General features: G+C 38.3%; 2 protein-coding genes across 2 annotated transcripts; both read right to left on the bottom strand.

Moving 5' to 3' along the window:
* Positions 1 to 351: 351 nt before the first annotated feature.
* On the bottom strand, positions 352 to 2,238 carry LOC102719673. The gene is made up of 4 exons (XM_006654228.3): positions 2,097 to 2,238; positions 1,870 to 1,925; positions 1,056 to 1,284; positions 352 to 687 (listed from the first exon to the last, which is right to left on the bottom strand). The coding sequence occupies exons 1-4, from the start codon at positions 2,185 to 2,187 to the stop codon at positions 389 to 391; spliced, it is 675 nt and encodes a 224-aa protein (XP_006654291.1). The 5' UTR covers positions 2,188 to 2,238; the 3' UTR covers positions 352 to 388.
* A 1,378-nt stretch (positions 2,239 to 3,616) lies between these two features.
* On the bottom strand, positions 3,617 to 6,753 carry LOC107304186 (PE-PGRS family protein PE_PGRS47-like). Its single transcript, XM_040523954.1, has 5 exons — positions 6,693 to 6,753; positions 6,060 to 6,251; positions 5,703 to 5,800; positions 4,554 to 4,914; positions 3,617 to 3,946 (listed from the first exon to the last, which is right to left on the bottom strand). Exons 1-5 carry the CDS (start codon positions 6,751 to 6,753, stop codon positions 3,822 to 3,824), a joined length of 837 nt encoding a protein of 278 aa, XP_040379888.1. The 3' UTR covers positions 3,617 to 3,821.
* Positions 6,754 to 14,215: the final 7,462 nt, after the last annotated feature.

Below are 14,215 nucleotides of genomic sequence, written 5' to 3'. Positions count from 1 at the left end.
TTTTAGGGAATGATGGGCCACGGGGCTGAGCTTTCTATTAAATGGGCCAACACAAGGGGAGTAGTAAGACAGCCCATTTTATGCCACTTTTTCTTTCGTTTTCTTGGCTGAAATAGGTACTTTTTCTATTTTATTGATTATACATATGAAATACCTGGTGTGTCTGCGTGTATATATATATATATATATCAAAATTCTTGGGTATACATTTGAATACCCTTGAAATAAAGGTGGGCCCGCCACTTTGTCTTGGGTTCCTTGCAAAAGAAAACATGTCTCTGTGAAGCAATTGATCATGCTAGAATATCAACACACATGCATATAAACTATACCAGAGAAAGGAGTGCAATAGATTCACTTAAATTGTATCATAGAGAAATGTGTATCTTCATATTACAAGCAACAACACCATAGAGACAGAGGATAGCAGAAGCATCTGCAGCAGCAGGCCACAGCAGAGGCCTAGGCTGCTGACGCCGGCGGCGCCGTAGCAGTAGTCTGAAGCTTCAGGGACGCTGGTCGGGTACTCGCCCTCCTGCTGGCCGCCGTCATACCCAGCAGCCGGCTGCCCGTGGTGACCGTAGTCGCCGTAGTTATAGCCGGTGGTCTGTTGCTGCTCCTGCTCGTGGTGGCTGTAGTGGTAGTACTCGTCGCCGCACTGCTTACGCTCCCGGATTTCAAATGTCCCTGCACGCATGTACGTTATTGGGGGAAAATCAACTCATAATGATGAGAAACAAACAAAAACAAAATCAATAGAAAATATCATAGAAAGTGTGGACCTTATAACTACCTCTGTCCCTAAATCCCTAAATATTTAACGCTGTTGACTTTTTTATACACATTTGACTATTCGTCTTATTAAAAAAAAATTTATCAAAGATGTAAAACTATATATATGCATAAAAATATATTTAACAATGCACGAAATAATATAAAAGTAATTAAGAATTACGTAAATTTTTTAAATAAAACGAACGATTAAACGTGCATAAAAAATCAACGGAGTGAAACCTTTAGGGATGGAGGGAGTATATTGTGATTAATTAATTTACCTCTCTCGGGAGTGTAGCTGCAGCCGGTGTCGAGCGCCGCCTTGACGGCCGGGACGGAGGCGCCGCTGTAGAAGCGGAAGCCCTCGTCGGCGACCTCCTCCACGCACTGCAGCGCCATCTTCGTCTCCATCAGGCACGGCCCCCCGCAGTAGTCGTCCACGCTCTCCTTCCCAACGTGGAACGCCCCCTCCACGCTCAGCCTCATCTCCTCCTTGCACTCGCGGTACACCTGTACGTTTTTTTAATATAATATAATTGGGAGGTATACAAAGGTATTTATACATAGTTATAGGCTTTTAATAGCTAAAACGATGGATTAACTATTATACAGTTAAAAATCTACTTAAAAACATGAAATAATAAATTTCTATATAATTTTTAAATATATATATACATCATCATTTAATCAAATAGGTATATAGCTGGAGTACCAACATAAATACATGTACCCCTAAAAGTTAGTAGAAAAGGTCAACGAAAATATGCAAAGATGAGTTTTCAGTCGTATTCCAACACATTGTATATGTGTCAAAATATATACATTTATAAGTTGTTTAGTACTTAAGTGGTGAAAATTTGAATTGCTTAGATCGGTTCCCTTTCCAAACACTTAATTGGTTGTAGCATCATTGGAATTAGGGAAATCATGAGAACCAGAGCCGTGGATGTTTATATCATAGTATACAGTTAGAATTCTAGAAAACATTTATGTTTTAGAATGGAGAAAATATAAAACTTATATGTCTCAACAATAAGAGATGTTTGTCTCTTTAAGGGGAAAAAATGTCTGATTAATAAATGATGTCGCACTTACATTGTGATCATCAAAGCAATGGCAAGCCTTCTCGAACATTGCCAGGGCTTCTTTGCCTGTAACAAATCGTGTAGGTTAGAGAACAAGTTAATTTCAGAGTTTATTGCTCATATAGTATATCCTAACATAATTAATTAATTAATCAATGCCATGAGCTAGAATGAAAGAATGTCAGGGCTCGTAGCAGAGCAAATAAACTAGAATTAGAATTATATGCACACGCTCACTTGCAAAGCAGCATGGGAGCAAGAGGCACAATGCAACTGCCAAGGCCAAGCAACAGCCACAGCTTGGTGATGGGTGAAACGATGTTGCCATATTGCTTAATTCAGAGAAGGTGATGTAGTTAGAGCAGAGTTGTTCAGGCTAGTGTAGTAGTGCCTCTGCATTAGGGAGATGTGGCTAGTTCTCTATATATCAAGCTGCTTGCTGTTTTTCTTGAACAAAAACATGCTTGTTAATTATCAGGATTTACCATCTGCTAGCTGCATTACTAGTCCTACCAACACTCCAAAGGATACCCAATTGTCCACTCTTGATTTTTGCTAAACTTCACTCAAAAGAAATCACTGTCGTCTAGCCTTGAACAATGCCATTAGCTAACTAGCTGCAGCAATTCTTCTTGCAGAACATGTTGTGTCTAGCTGGAGAATTCTCCATGCCCTGATTGAAACGGAATATTATAGTAGATTTTTCACTTTGATTATACGGATAAATTAGATATTTGTAAAAATAAACTCAAATAGCTTACAACAAGTGGTCTAAACAACTCCTTGCAGGAAAGTTTTACAAGACAACATAATCTTTTTAGTCGTGAAATAAATAACCTGCGGTAACATTCCGGTGAAGTAACTGAAAAGAACTGAACAGATTGGGCAATTGCTACTTGAGGCTGCCCATTAACTAACATCTAGTAAAGGAGAATTAAAAGTGTGGTTCAAGTTAGAGTGTATATATATATGCCCCAAGTCAAATCCAATACCTTGGCTGAACTTGCAACTTTTCTTGCCCAAATCTTTGCCAATTCTATCAGTGTAATTAATCAAGTTCATGATCCATGAAAATAGTGTCTTGCACGAAAGGGCACATATCCATCTGTGAAAATTCTCTGCAGACAACCGCTGCCAATTGATATAAGTTCTTTCAAGAATCTATAAACAAGGGTCAGAACTGGGCCAACATGCAAAGCACACTCCAACACCATTCTAGGTAGGTTGGGCCGGTCTGGTTGTCAATGATACTGGAATTTTAAAATTATTTTTTTTTACAATGGTTCCATGTATTATTTTCATGTAGTTAATTAAGATGCTTATAGCTGTGGATAAATCATGTGGTGGAATATGATCAAGTTTCCGTTCATTTTGTTTTGAATTGTGGATATGAGAGTTGTGCCACATTTATACTATTATAAAAAACGTGGTTATATGTGTTATTATAGAACAACATAACTGAATACTCTAGCTGTTCTTTGTATTTGCATATATCCACAGCTTATTTTTTAAAGATGATATTTTTATATGAAATTTTTTATTTTAAATACAATATAGCACACATGTAATCTTGTTTCAACTAGTTAAAAATATTTTTTCAACAAAACTTAATTTTGCTATTTTCAACCACCTATTATAGCGCACGAGCAGTTGGCTAGTTCGAATAAAAGTGGGCAGTATCAACTCCAAGAAAAATATTAATAATCCAGTTCATTATATCGACAGACGAGATTAAGGCAGAAGGAAACAAACACGCATCGATCAAATTTATTATTCGTCAAATCATAAGACGCACAAATTACAGATTTGTTGTTACATGAAATCAGCACTGGTGGCGGAAAATTAAATATCAATATGCTACAATTCACTATCCAGGAGAAGGAAAACACAGCACATGTTTGATCTTAATTTCTTCTGCAACGTTCTTTCATTTGTCGCCTGTCGAAAGCTAGATATACAGCATCAGGCCACCAGCATTGGGCCAGCCCAGACGATTAGCAGAGAAGATAGCATGCTCGTGAGACTGACAGTGGGCCCAGCTGCTCCGCTGGCCGAATAACCTGGACGCTCTACCGCCACGTGTGAGCCTACATGTACACATCCACCAAACAACAATGTTTAGGATTTTAGGAGACTAATGTGAGGCATAATATGAAAGAAAATGAAATATCCATTTGGTAATAAATATTAAATGTTTAATGATAATAATACTTTTTCTAAAATAAGTAATCCAGAAGTGCTATTTAAACTATCAAATTTTGGTAGATAATTTTATTTTAGAATGATTTTATAAAATTTAGTGAGATTGTGTTATTATTATAGTGCTTCCCGGGGCAATTCTTTGTATATTTTTCTCTTGTCTCAAAACTAAAGTATATAAAAAATTATCGATAGGCAAGATTCTAAAGATTTGTTCAAATATTTGTTCTGAAAACTAAATATTTATAAATTTAGCTAATCTACTAGCAAAACGCTTCTATCATCTTTATCTTTTCGCTTCTGCTTCCGCTTATGCTTATAAACCAAATTTAAATTTTTGAACTTAAAATTTGAGTTGATTTTGAGTTTTTCTACCAAGGATTATTTATCAGCCTTGACTTTTAGATTACAAAGAATATATATATATATATAAAAACTATTTTTAATTTGTAAATATATAGTCTGTTTTTTTTCTACTATCACCACTTTATATACCTGAGGTAGAAGAAACACTGGTCGACCCAGTGCCGCCGCCACCGGTAGCACCGCCGCCGGTGGCGCCACCAGAAGCACCGCCGGCGCCGCCCTGACCGTTGACGTTGCCGCAGGACATCTGGAAGACGGCCTGGACGCCCTGCATGAGCCCCGGGCTGTATCCGACGAAGTTGCTGAAGATGCCGTTCACGCAGCCCATCATCATGTTCATCTGCCCGAAGCATGGCGCGCTGCAAATGGCCGCCGTCGAGCCGTTCCCCACCGCCGCCGGCGCCGGCGCCGGAGCCGATGCCGACGTGTTGGTGGTGGCGGCGCCGCCGGTGACGTTGATGCCCATTGATTGCAGGCACCCGTTGATCACCTGCCACGTGACGCGATTACTCCAACTTCTTTAGTTTAGTTGGGTAATGATGATGATTGATGACGTATCACTGACACTCGGAAAGTCATTGACACTGGTAACCCATACAGACAGAGATCACCGGCCAGGCATCACTTATTGTAATAAAATGTTAAACTACCTAGCAAAAAATACAATATCATTTTTACGTTGATTCTTATCCATGGCAGATTATAGAGATCAACTGCACGTGATAATTCTGTCAAAATTGAATTATTAAAAACAAAATCGATTCGTTTTATTAAAAAACATTCTGATAAATTTCTCTTAAAAATAAACATTTTTGGACATGGGGATTTTTTTAAAAGAAAAAAGTTACTAGAGAGTCTATTTATATTAAAAATTTGTTTATTAACTAAGAAAAATGCTACTTTGTTGTAGAACTATATAGTAATTTTTAGGTATTGATTGCTTGTTGCGTGAGAAATGATTGCACATGGTATACTAGACTAAAGTAACAAAATAATGTCAACATCTCCATCCTTTAATATAGCTACATCAGCCTTAAGTTACGCCCAGTTGAAAAGTGTACGAATCACTTTTGAGGCTGAAGGTCAATGCTTATTCTTCAGTAGTGACACCCCAGTTTAATGTTTGAATGCATATTATCTATCCCAAAGGGGTTGAACTAATTAATATAATTTCACTGGAGATTGAAAGGGCCTTTTTTTGGTCAGTAAGAACCTCTGGATCCAGAGAAAAGTTGTTCTGGTGAATTGCAAAAGTGCAGAGAAGACAATGATACTTACTTGTCTATTGTCAAAGCAGAGAGCAGCTTGTGCCACAATCTGAACTGCATCCTGTGTTCCTGGAACTATTGCAGCACCACCTGCTCCCCCTCCTTGCCCTGCATTGTTCAGAGTTCATACAGACAGCTACCTAATTACTTAGAACCAAACAAATGGAGGTATGGAACTTTCAATGCAAGAACCCTAAACTCCCTTTTGATTCATGCTGGGAAATACCTCAAATACCCCTATTTGGGAACCTTAAAACTAAGGCAGTTTCAAGTTTAAAGTCAGGCAAGACCAAAGTCCTATACTTTTGAAGAAAAAGACTACGAGCCATGCTTGCCATGTTAAATGGAGCTAAGATAGACTAATTACCTCTGCAACTGGAGACAACAATGGAGAGGATCACCACTGTAAGGCACACATGTCTGAGCTTGAAGGAGGCCATTGCATGCAGTTGATCAAGTTCAGTTACTCCTTCACAGGCTGCTTGAGATGCTTCTAGCACACTACCCTGCACTCCCTTTATATCTGCAGGATGTGCAGTTGAATTGGCCACAGAAGCTGCTTACAAAATGCAGCAATGGCTTAAACAAACATGGCAGCCTTGCTTCTTGGGGAACTCAGGATGGCTACTGAACACAAAGCAAAATCTGACCCCTTGAACCATTTGAGAGCTAATATTCAGGCAATTTGGGACTGGGAGATGATTGCAAGCTAGTCTCATCTGCTATAAAAACTCATGTGTGTCATGGCTCTGTGCAGGTGTTTGGTACACAAGAACCAACTACCCCTCACTAGTTTTCCAAGACTCGTTCCTGTGTGGAGTGTGCACAAATCACACCTAAACTGGGGAATTAATTAACTAGTTTCTAATTAAGTTTTCCGGCCTAGTTCTGCTGACTATGCTGGACCTTGCTGTACTTTGGATGTCTCAGTTGCTTCCAATGAGCTTAATTCAAGCCCGCATAAGAATGATTAATGTCAAATTGAGTGTATGTTTTCTACCATGGTAGACGAGTTCTATGTCTGGTTCTGGTAATTCTGACGTAGGGTGCTCGGGATACATGCGTCCACATGACGGATGATTATATATTTATATACATAGAGACTAGCTACAGCGAGTCATAACTCACGGGCTGCTCCATGAGTTATGGTCTAAAAACTTATGAAAATATCTCCAAATTTCGATTTATATGGCTTAATACATTCTTCGTATCAAAATCTTGTAGCGTGCATTTTTTATTTTTAGAGATTTTTAAGTATTTATTTAAGATTTTTAAAAGTTACCGTACAATATTAATAAAATAATTAATATTTTATGTATCATTTTAAGCTAAATGTAATTAGAGAATTCTGGAGTATTTTTTCCTGTTTAAATTTATAGAGAAAAGTCCACATTTAATCCCTCAACTATAGCATTGGTTCGATTTTGGCACCTCAACTATAAACCGTTCACTTCTGATCCCTCGCTCATACCTATGGTGGTCTTTGTGACATGGCATTACGTGGTATCCTAGTTATCAATTAAAACAAATTATAGATAGGGTATGGGAGAGAAGTGGAAGAGGAGACAAGATTGACCTATATGAGTGTTATTTTCTTTTATTTTTAATTAATATATTATTTATTATTACATTGATGTTATCACTGTTTCCGGTGATATGGCTCCACGTAAATACCACATGAAAATCCACCATGGTTTTTATTAGGGTGACTAAAACATTTTAGAATCAATCACTAGCACATAAATGATCTATTCGAACGAACCGTCTCTAGATCTTAGATGGCTCATTATAGAGCTTCCATGTGATGTGGTTGGTCCTAGGGGCCTTCATAATAACCTGCTTGTGTAAATTCATTATCGTACATGGATCACTAAGTCAGCCACCTAAAAAAAATAACTAAATCATTGTAGGCAACCCTCTGAATGGCCTGCCTACAAAATCAAAATTGAAAAAAGAATGCATATCCACCTCTAACTTTTTCATATAAAGTTAGATGAAGCTCGATTTTATATCAAAATTATAGGTCTTGACGAGATCTAAAATATTCATAGTTGATACTTTTTAATTTGAGATTATTTAGAGACCCAAGTATTCATTATGCATCTCTGATTTATTTTGACAAAATATCATATATTTGTCTTAAATCTACATTTTTTTTGATTTGGCACTTAAAAATCAAAATGCAAAAAATTATTTTTCCAGATGGTCGCGTTAAGTGCCACGCCTGCGAAAATCGATTATTCCATAGGAAGGGGTCCTCCGCCAGCGAAATTACTGATTTTCATAGACACATGAAGCTACAGTACTTCACTCGCGTGCGAAAATAAAATCTGACCGCCTGCAAAAACTGACTTCATTTTTGGCAGTGAACAGTAAACGGTTTCAGATGTACAATTGAAGGTTCAAAAACCGAGCCAAAGCTACATATACCTATAGTTAAAGGGCAAAAATATATGGGCTTTTCTCCAAGGCAATATCACGTCGTCGGCCGGCCGGGGTAGCGGCGGCGATGGCGATTGTGAATTTAGACGTGATGACGGCGGCGGCAGAATCATCAACGAAGGGGCCGGAGAGGTATAAACCGAGTCCTGGGCTGATAGATATAATCAACGCGTGAGGAGTGGAAGGCACTAATATATACATATACATATGCAGCAGGCTTGCTAGGGGCGGGGATCATATGTACGCCGATGGATGGATGGCCGGCCGTTGAGCTCACCATTGACTCGCCCGCCGATTGTTGGCAACCACCGCAACCTGCCGAGATATCCATCCATCGATTAATTTCTCTCTCGGTCGAGAGTGCCTGCCTTCCTCAAGCAAGCATGCCTGATTGCCTGGGAAATTTTTTTATTAAATAAATATTTTTAGCAATTAATTTTATTACTAAACCGCCATGCAAAATTTTTCCAAAACTGAACCTTCTTACCACACCAGCGCTGTCACGCAGTCTGGTCGGCGTGGCATGGGAATGTCAGTGCCATACCACCGACAATGACGGCGCAAGCCGTTTCGTCACGTCAATGTTGGTGGTGTGGTTATACGGTAGAAATATTTTTCCCGGAGGGTTAGTAATAAAATTATTTATTAAAAATATTTAGAAATAAAAAAATTTATTGCCTGGAGCAACACTGCACGTACGTACGTGTACGCAGATGCGTGCGTGCGTGCGTGCGTCCGCCACCAAACCATCAGAATTTGGGTCAGATCGATCCATGTCCGAAGGGAAGCTAGCTAGCTCCCAAATGAACCTACCTGGATTGATAGTCTCATAGAATTGGTAGGCAGCGTACGTGCGTGTTACCTGCCTGTACGACGATAGCTAGCAATTAATTAGGGGAAAATCCTGGTTTACCCTAAAACTTTAGCTAATACCTTCTGTGGGCTGTGGCACTTAATATTTCTATATACCTCAAAATTTGATTTTGATCCCTTATATGTCTCTCCCGTCACTTAACCGTCTAATTTCCAAAAAAAGAGACTATTTTACACTTTTGATGAACATAGAAATTTATCAATTACATTATTGAAAATGTAAAATTTTATCGCCCGAGACTATTTGAGATACATCATTATGACAAAAATTATTTTTATATAATAAATTAAAAATTGTATTTATTTTATTTTTTAAAAAGTCATAAAAACAAGGAACATTTATACAAAGATAGACAATGATCACGATTCTTTAAGAATGCTCCCAATAAAATAATATATTATCCTGTCTAATTTGAAAGTCTATTTACGTAATAATTTTCTGCACTAATTATTTAGTCTATTTACATGAAATGTACATATTGTTTTTCCATATTTTTCAAGCTTATATTTAAACCCAAAACATTAAGGACATTAAATACATTTACTTAAAATGAAGAAAAATATAACGGCAAGGGCATAGCAGGGATTCAGTTAAAATTTCAAGGTATAGAAGGAATCGGATAAATTTGAGGGGTATAAAATGGATTGAGTGAGTTTTTAAGAGTATAAAGAGAATTTACCTGTTAATTAACATCGGCACCGATCCATCGATAGAATCTTAGGGCCTAGCTTAGCTGATTAGATTTTCTACGGTAGAATCTCACCTGGACTAAAACAATAGATTTAATATGAGTACTTATATTTTCGGCTATTTATTCTTTTAATAGCTAACTCAAGGTAGAGTGTGCGTGCATACCTTAATTTACAGTGGTGATTGTTCGACGTGTGTTATGACATATGAACGCCTACTGTACGTTTATCGTTGATCAAGAGATCGATTATGAGATGCGTTTTCTCTCCAAATCGTCGCAGCAGGGGGCGCGCAGGAGCTACCTATAAAGACGACCAAGCATGCATGCAGGTGACAGCGATTCATTCTAGAACAACACCACACCGTACAAGCTAGGTAGGGTTTTAATTTCCAGGTGGTCTCTCACCTAACTGACGATCGACCACCCGATCGAGCTGGCAGCAAGCGGTACATGCAGGCCTAAAATTAGCTGCTCCGATCCATTTTAAAATAATTTTACTTTTTAACTATCCCGCGCACATATCAATATAAAAGTAAAAAATTTAGAATATCCTGCACTTTATCAAATCTTAACTATTCTTCACTTTACCTACTTTTAATATATTTATTCCTATTTTCATAAAAATCTATGCGATATGATTGCGACCTTAAAAATGAATTTATGTATAGATCATAAATGATCTTATTTTGAAAAGAAAAATAAGACAATAGGACTGACTAGACACGATATAATCATTTACGTGTGCTGCTAGCTTTTGTTTATGCTTATAAATTAAAGGATAAATTTTTAACATTAAATTTAAAACGTAGAGATGGCACCCGTTGCTCGACCATCAGCCAGCAAGCACCAGCAACTGCCTGCCGGGGCGCCGGCCCTCTTGCTTTGTTGCTATATATAAATGCACTTGCACGCACTCTCACGTTCTAAATTATTTTTTATCTATAATTTTTGACTCTTCGTCTTATTCAAAATTTTTTTGCGATTGATATTTTTATTTTTATTAAAAGATAAATCATGAATAGTACTTTACATGTGACTAATTTTTTTCTAATTTTCTGAAAAAATTTTAAATAAGACGGATGGTCAAACGTTAGACACGAAAACTGGAAAATTGATTTTTTTTAATAGAGAGTATATATGTATCGCACGTTTCCGTCCGTCCGGAGAGCTCGTGCCTCCCGCCGGCGGCGAGGGCGAGCTGGTCGGAAATGCACGGTGGATGCGAGCAGCGACGAGCCAGGTGGCACCCGCAGCGCGTGCGTGCGGCGATTGCGATTAAGAGCAAGACTAATAATACAGCTACTATAAGACTTCTTGTAGCCAGCTCTTAGCCCACCCATATACTAGTTAGCTCTTTATCATTAATGCAGGACCCACATATCACTCTTACATAGTTTCTTGGTTCTTGTACCCGAGCTGGCTACAAGCTTACGGCCCACTTACACTCTCCCTCGTCTCATCTTCCCTCAACATAAGCATTTAGCCAGCTTATAACTGCTATTATACTTGCTCTAATTCGAGTTAAAAGATTACGAGAGAAGCAGCCAATGAGAAGTCAATTTCTCGGAATCTCGATAAGCTTGATTTTCAGTTAATGGCTTCTATTTCATTTTATGAATCCTATAACTCCAAATTATTGAAAGCCAAATGTTACTTAAAAGTACTTCTTACTTCTAAAGATTTTACGAGAAGCTACACCCGTCAGAAACTCCTTCAAACCTACTCTTGGCTTGCCTGCGTCACAGCATGATAGGTAAATCTTTACTACCGTATTCTTTCCGTTGTTCGAGACATGCAGGGCCGGTTTCGTTTAAGGCTACGAGGTGATCGATCAAACCGAAGTTTTGGTTAGTTCAGTGGTGTTGAAGTAGATATTTGGTTTAAGACCAAATTCCGGCATGCTTTTTCTCAAATTTGGCACTAGCCAATTCTACCAACCGAACAAAGAGAGGAATTTGGCAAAACTAATTTTGGCCTCAAACCAAATGTAATCTTACACTTTTCAGCAGGGGCGAACCTACATGTACTTATCCAGGGTCCTCGGACCCCAGGTAAATTACTCAATTCTTACTAAATTATATCATATTAATTAGTATACAAGTATAAAAATTAGATAATTAGTGGACCCCCGGTAATTTCTATTTTGGATTCGTCACTGCTTGACAATGCTAAAAGTGACCATTGCCAAGATATTGGTAAGGCTTGTTTTGGCCTTGAACCAAACCAACCCTTAGTAAAATCTTATACTTTGTACTCCATTAATTGTGAGTTATTTCCCCACTTTCCCTGACTAAACTCTCTCTGGCTAATCTTACCAAACTCTCTCTGGGAGATTTGATGGGCCGGCATGACTAAACTTTGGAGCTGACCAGGCTGGGCCGTTGCAGCAAGGTCTGGCTGACCATTCCAGGCCCAGAATTTCATCAAACCCCAAATGAAGCCTGAGTTTGACAACAAGCTCCAAGAAAGAGGCCTTAGATGGTGTTTTCTTACGCAGATTTTGGAATTTTGGATTATTTGTTCTATAATAGTTACTTGATGGTATTGATGGTATGAACGACCGAATCCGTCTTCGAAATACATGATTGACAAAACATATGAATAGAGAAAATATAGGATTTTAACATAAATGTATGTGTACAAACAAAAAAAAAACATAAATGATCATTTGAATATACCTGTTAAATTGGAGCTAGAGGAAAGAGATAGACTCAATTTTTTTATCAAATTGGACCTCATGCTAACTTTTCTCCAAAACTTATATGGAATGAGGGGAATTTATAGGATCCGTTTTGTTTCTCAAATGGTCATATAGAAAAAAAATTCCTATAGGATTAGAATCCTACAAAATTCCTATGTTTTTCCTCAAATCAAAGAGGTAGTGAATTAACTACTTAAAATATCAAAGAATTTTATTTAGAAATATCAAACAATAAACATTTTTGGTACGCAACACCAGCAAAAATCCAAAATCTACAAGAGGAAACGAATAGAGCCTCCGACTCACGTGTAATGTTGTAAAAATCATGCAGAAAGATGTTATTTGTTGGGCTCTACTTAAGGGTAAATTTAGCATTTTTCTATCGAATTTCTCTAGAGATATTTATTTCCATTGCTTTTATGACAGACAGATTTAGGATATTTGAAAAACAACTACTTGTCTATTGCCTCTATTTTTCAGTACATATACTTCAAAATTCAGTACTACCTCCGTTACTAGTTGATTAATATCATTAATTTTTAAACTTATATTTGATCATTTGTCTTATTTAAATAGCATGAACCATACTTTGCAGTGACAGAATAAACTTACATTCAAATTTTCCCTAGACCGGTACCCACATGGGTAAACTTCATCCGTCGGATCACCCATATACCCACAACAGTTTAAAACGATATAAGTCACATAGTTTCCATATAATATATTATGGCAGACACTATCCTTAATATATCACACACTCCTACATTATGGTGAAAAAGAGATGAATGACTTAAATATCTAGGGATTTGGTTAATTGGGTTAGCCTAATTTAATAGTAGAATAGAACGTGCATTTGAACTTGCATGTATTTATTACCCATAGGTAAATGGGTATGAGGATCTTCTTAGAAACGTTCCCATACCCGCGTACCTGTTAGGTGAATGTATCTACATGACTACGTACTTATGGATGACATATTTAAGTTTATACCTGTATCCTACTGGAGTAAATACCCATCGGGTCTCGGGTCGTAGGTCCCAGTTGGCATCTCTAGATATACCTAGGGCTGGATAACGAGCCAGCTCGGCTCGGCTTGGTCCAGCTCGTTAAGATAACGAGCTGGCTCGGCTCGACTCGTTATCATAACGAGCTAAAAAGCTAGCTTGGCTCGGCTCATTATAAAACTCGAGCTGGCTCGTTAGGCTCATGAGCCATGCATAAAAAGTTAACCTAAACAATTTTTCAATAGGTTATACAAACAAATTTTCATTTTAAACATGTAAATCATATGAAATTATATTTAAATATTAAAGTTTGAACCAACAAATCATATGGTGAACCTATGAAGTACTGAACACATGCATTTTAGGGTGAAATCAATGAACACCGGTGAATCTTATGTCTTTGGTCTAGCTCGTTAGGCTCACGAGCCAGCTCGAGTTGTCTCGTTATCTCTAACGAGCTAAAATGCTAGCTCGGTTCGTTAAAAAAATAAAACGAGCCGAGTCGAACCGAGCCGAGTTTATCACGAATCGAGCGAGCTTCTGTCCACCCGTAGATATGCCATATGAACACCGCTAGATCAGGCAGCAACGGCTACAATTGATCGACCAGAGCCTCCAAATGGGCCGAATTCCGGCCCATAAAAACCATGGGCTTCGCAAAACCCGTCCCCACCCGGCCTGCCCTATATAAATTGATCCTCCACTATCCGAGCCATCCCCGAAACCCTAGCCGCCGCCGACCTCCCGTGCTCGCGACCTCTCCCGACGCCGGTAAGAGCCCGAGAACCCTAGCCTCTCTCCCGTCTCCTGC

This window comes from Oryza brachyantha, chromosome 5, assembly GCF_000231095.2.
Source record: "Oryza brachyantha chromosome 5, ObraRS2, whole genome shotgun sequence".
NCBI lineage: Eukaryota > Viridiplantae > Streptophyta > Magnoliopsida > Poales > Poaceae > Oryza > Oryza brachyantha.
The sequence above is the reverse complement of the archived record's forward strand: the minus strand, read 5'-3'. Positions and strand labels throughout refer to the sequence as shown.

Bases quoted from the DNA above. Each gene is read 5' to 3' on its own strand.
- LOC102719673 (XM_006654228.3), bottom strand. From the start codon at position 2,187: ATGGCAACATCGTTTCACCCATCACCAAGCTGTGGCTGTTGCTTGGCC. The intron at 1,926-2,096 runs GTGAGCGTGTGC...GATTTGTTACAG, and splicing joins GCTCCCATGCTGCTTTGCAA to GCAAAGAAGCCCTGGCAATG. The intron at 688-1,055 runs GTAAATTAATTA...ACATGCGTGCAG, and splicing joins CAGCTACACTCCCGAGAGAG to GGACATTTGAAATCCGGGAG.
- LOC107304186 (XM_040523954.1), bottom strand. From the start codon at position 6,753: ATGTATCCCGAGCACCCTACGTCAGAATTACCAGAACCAGACATAGAA. The intron at 4,915-5,702 runs GTAAGTATCATT...GTCACGTGGCAG, and splicing joins TCTGCTTTGACAATAGACAA to GTGATCAACGGGTGCCTGCA. The intron at 3,947-4,553 runs GTATATAAAGTG...GTGTACATGTAG, and splicing joins CAGTGTTTCTTCTACCTCAG to GCTCACACGTGGCGGTAGAG.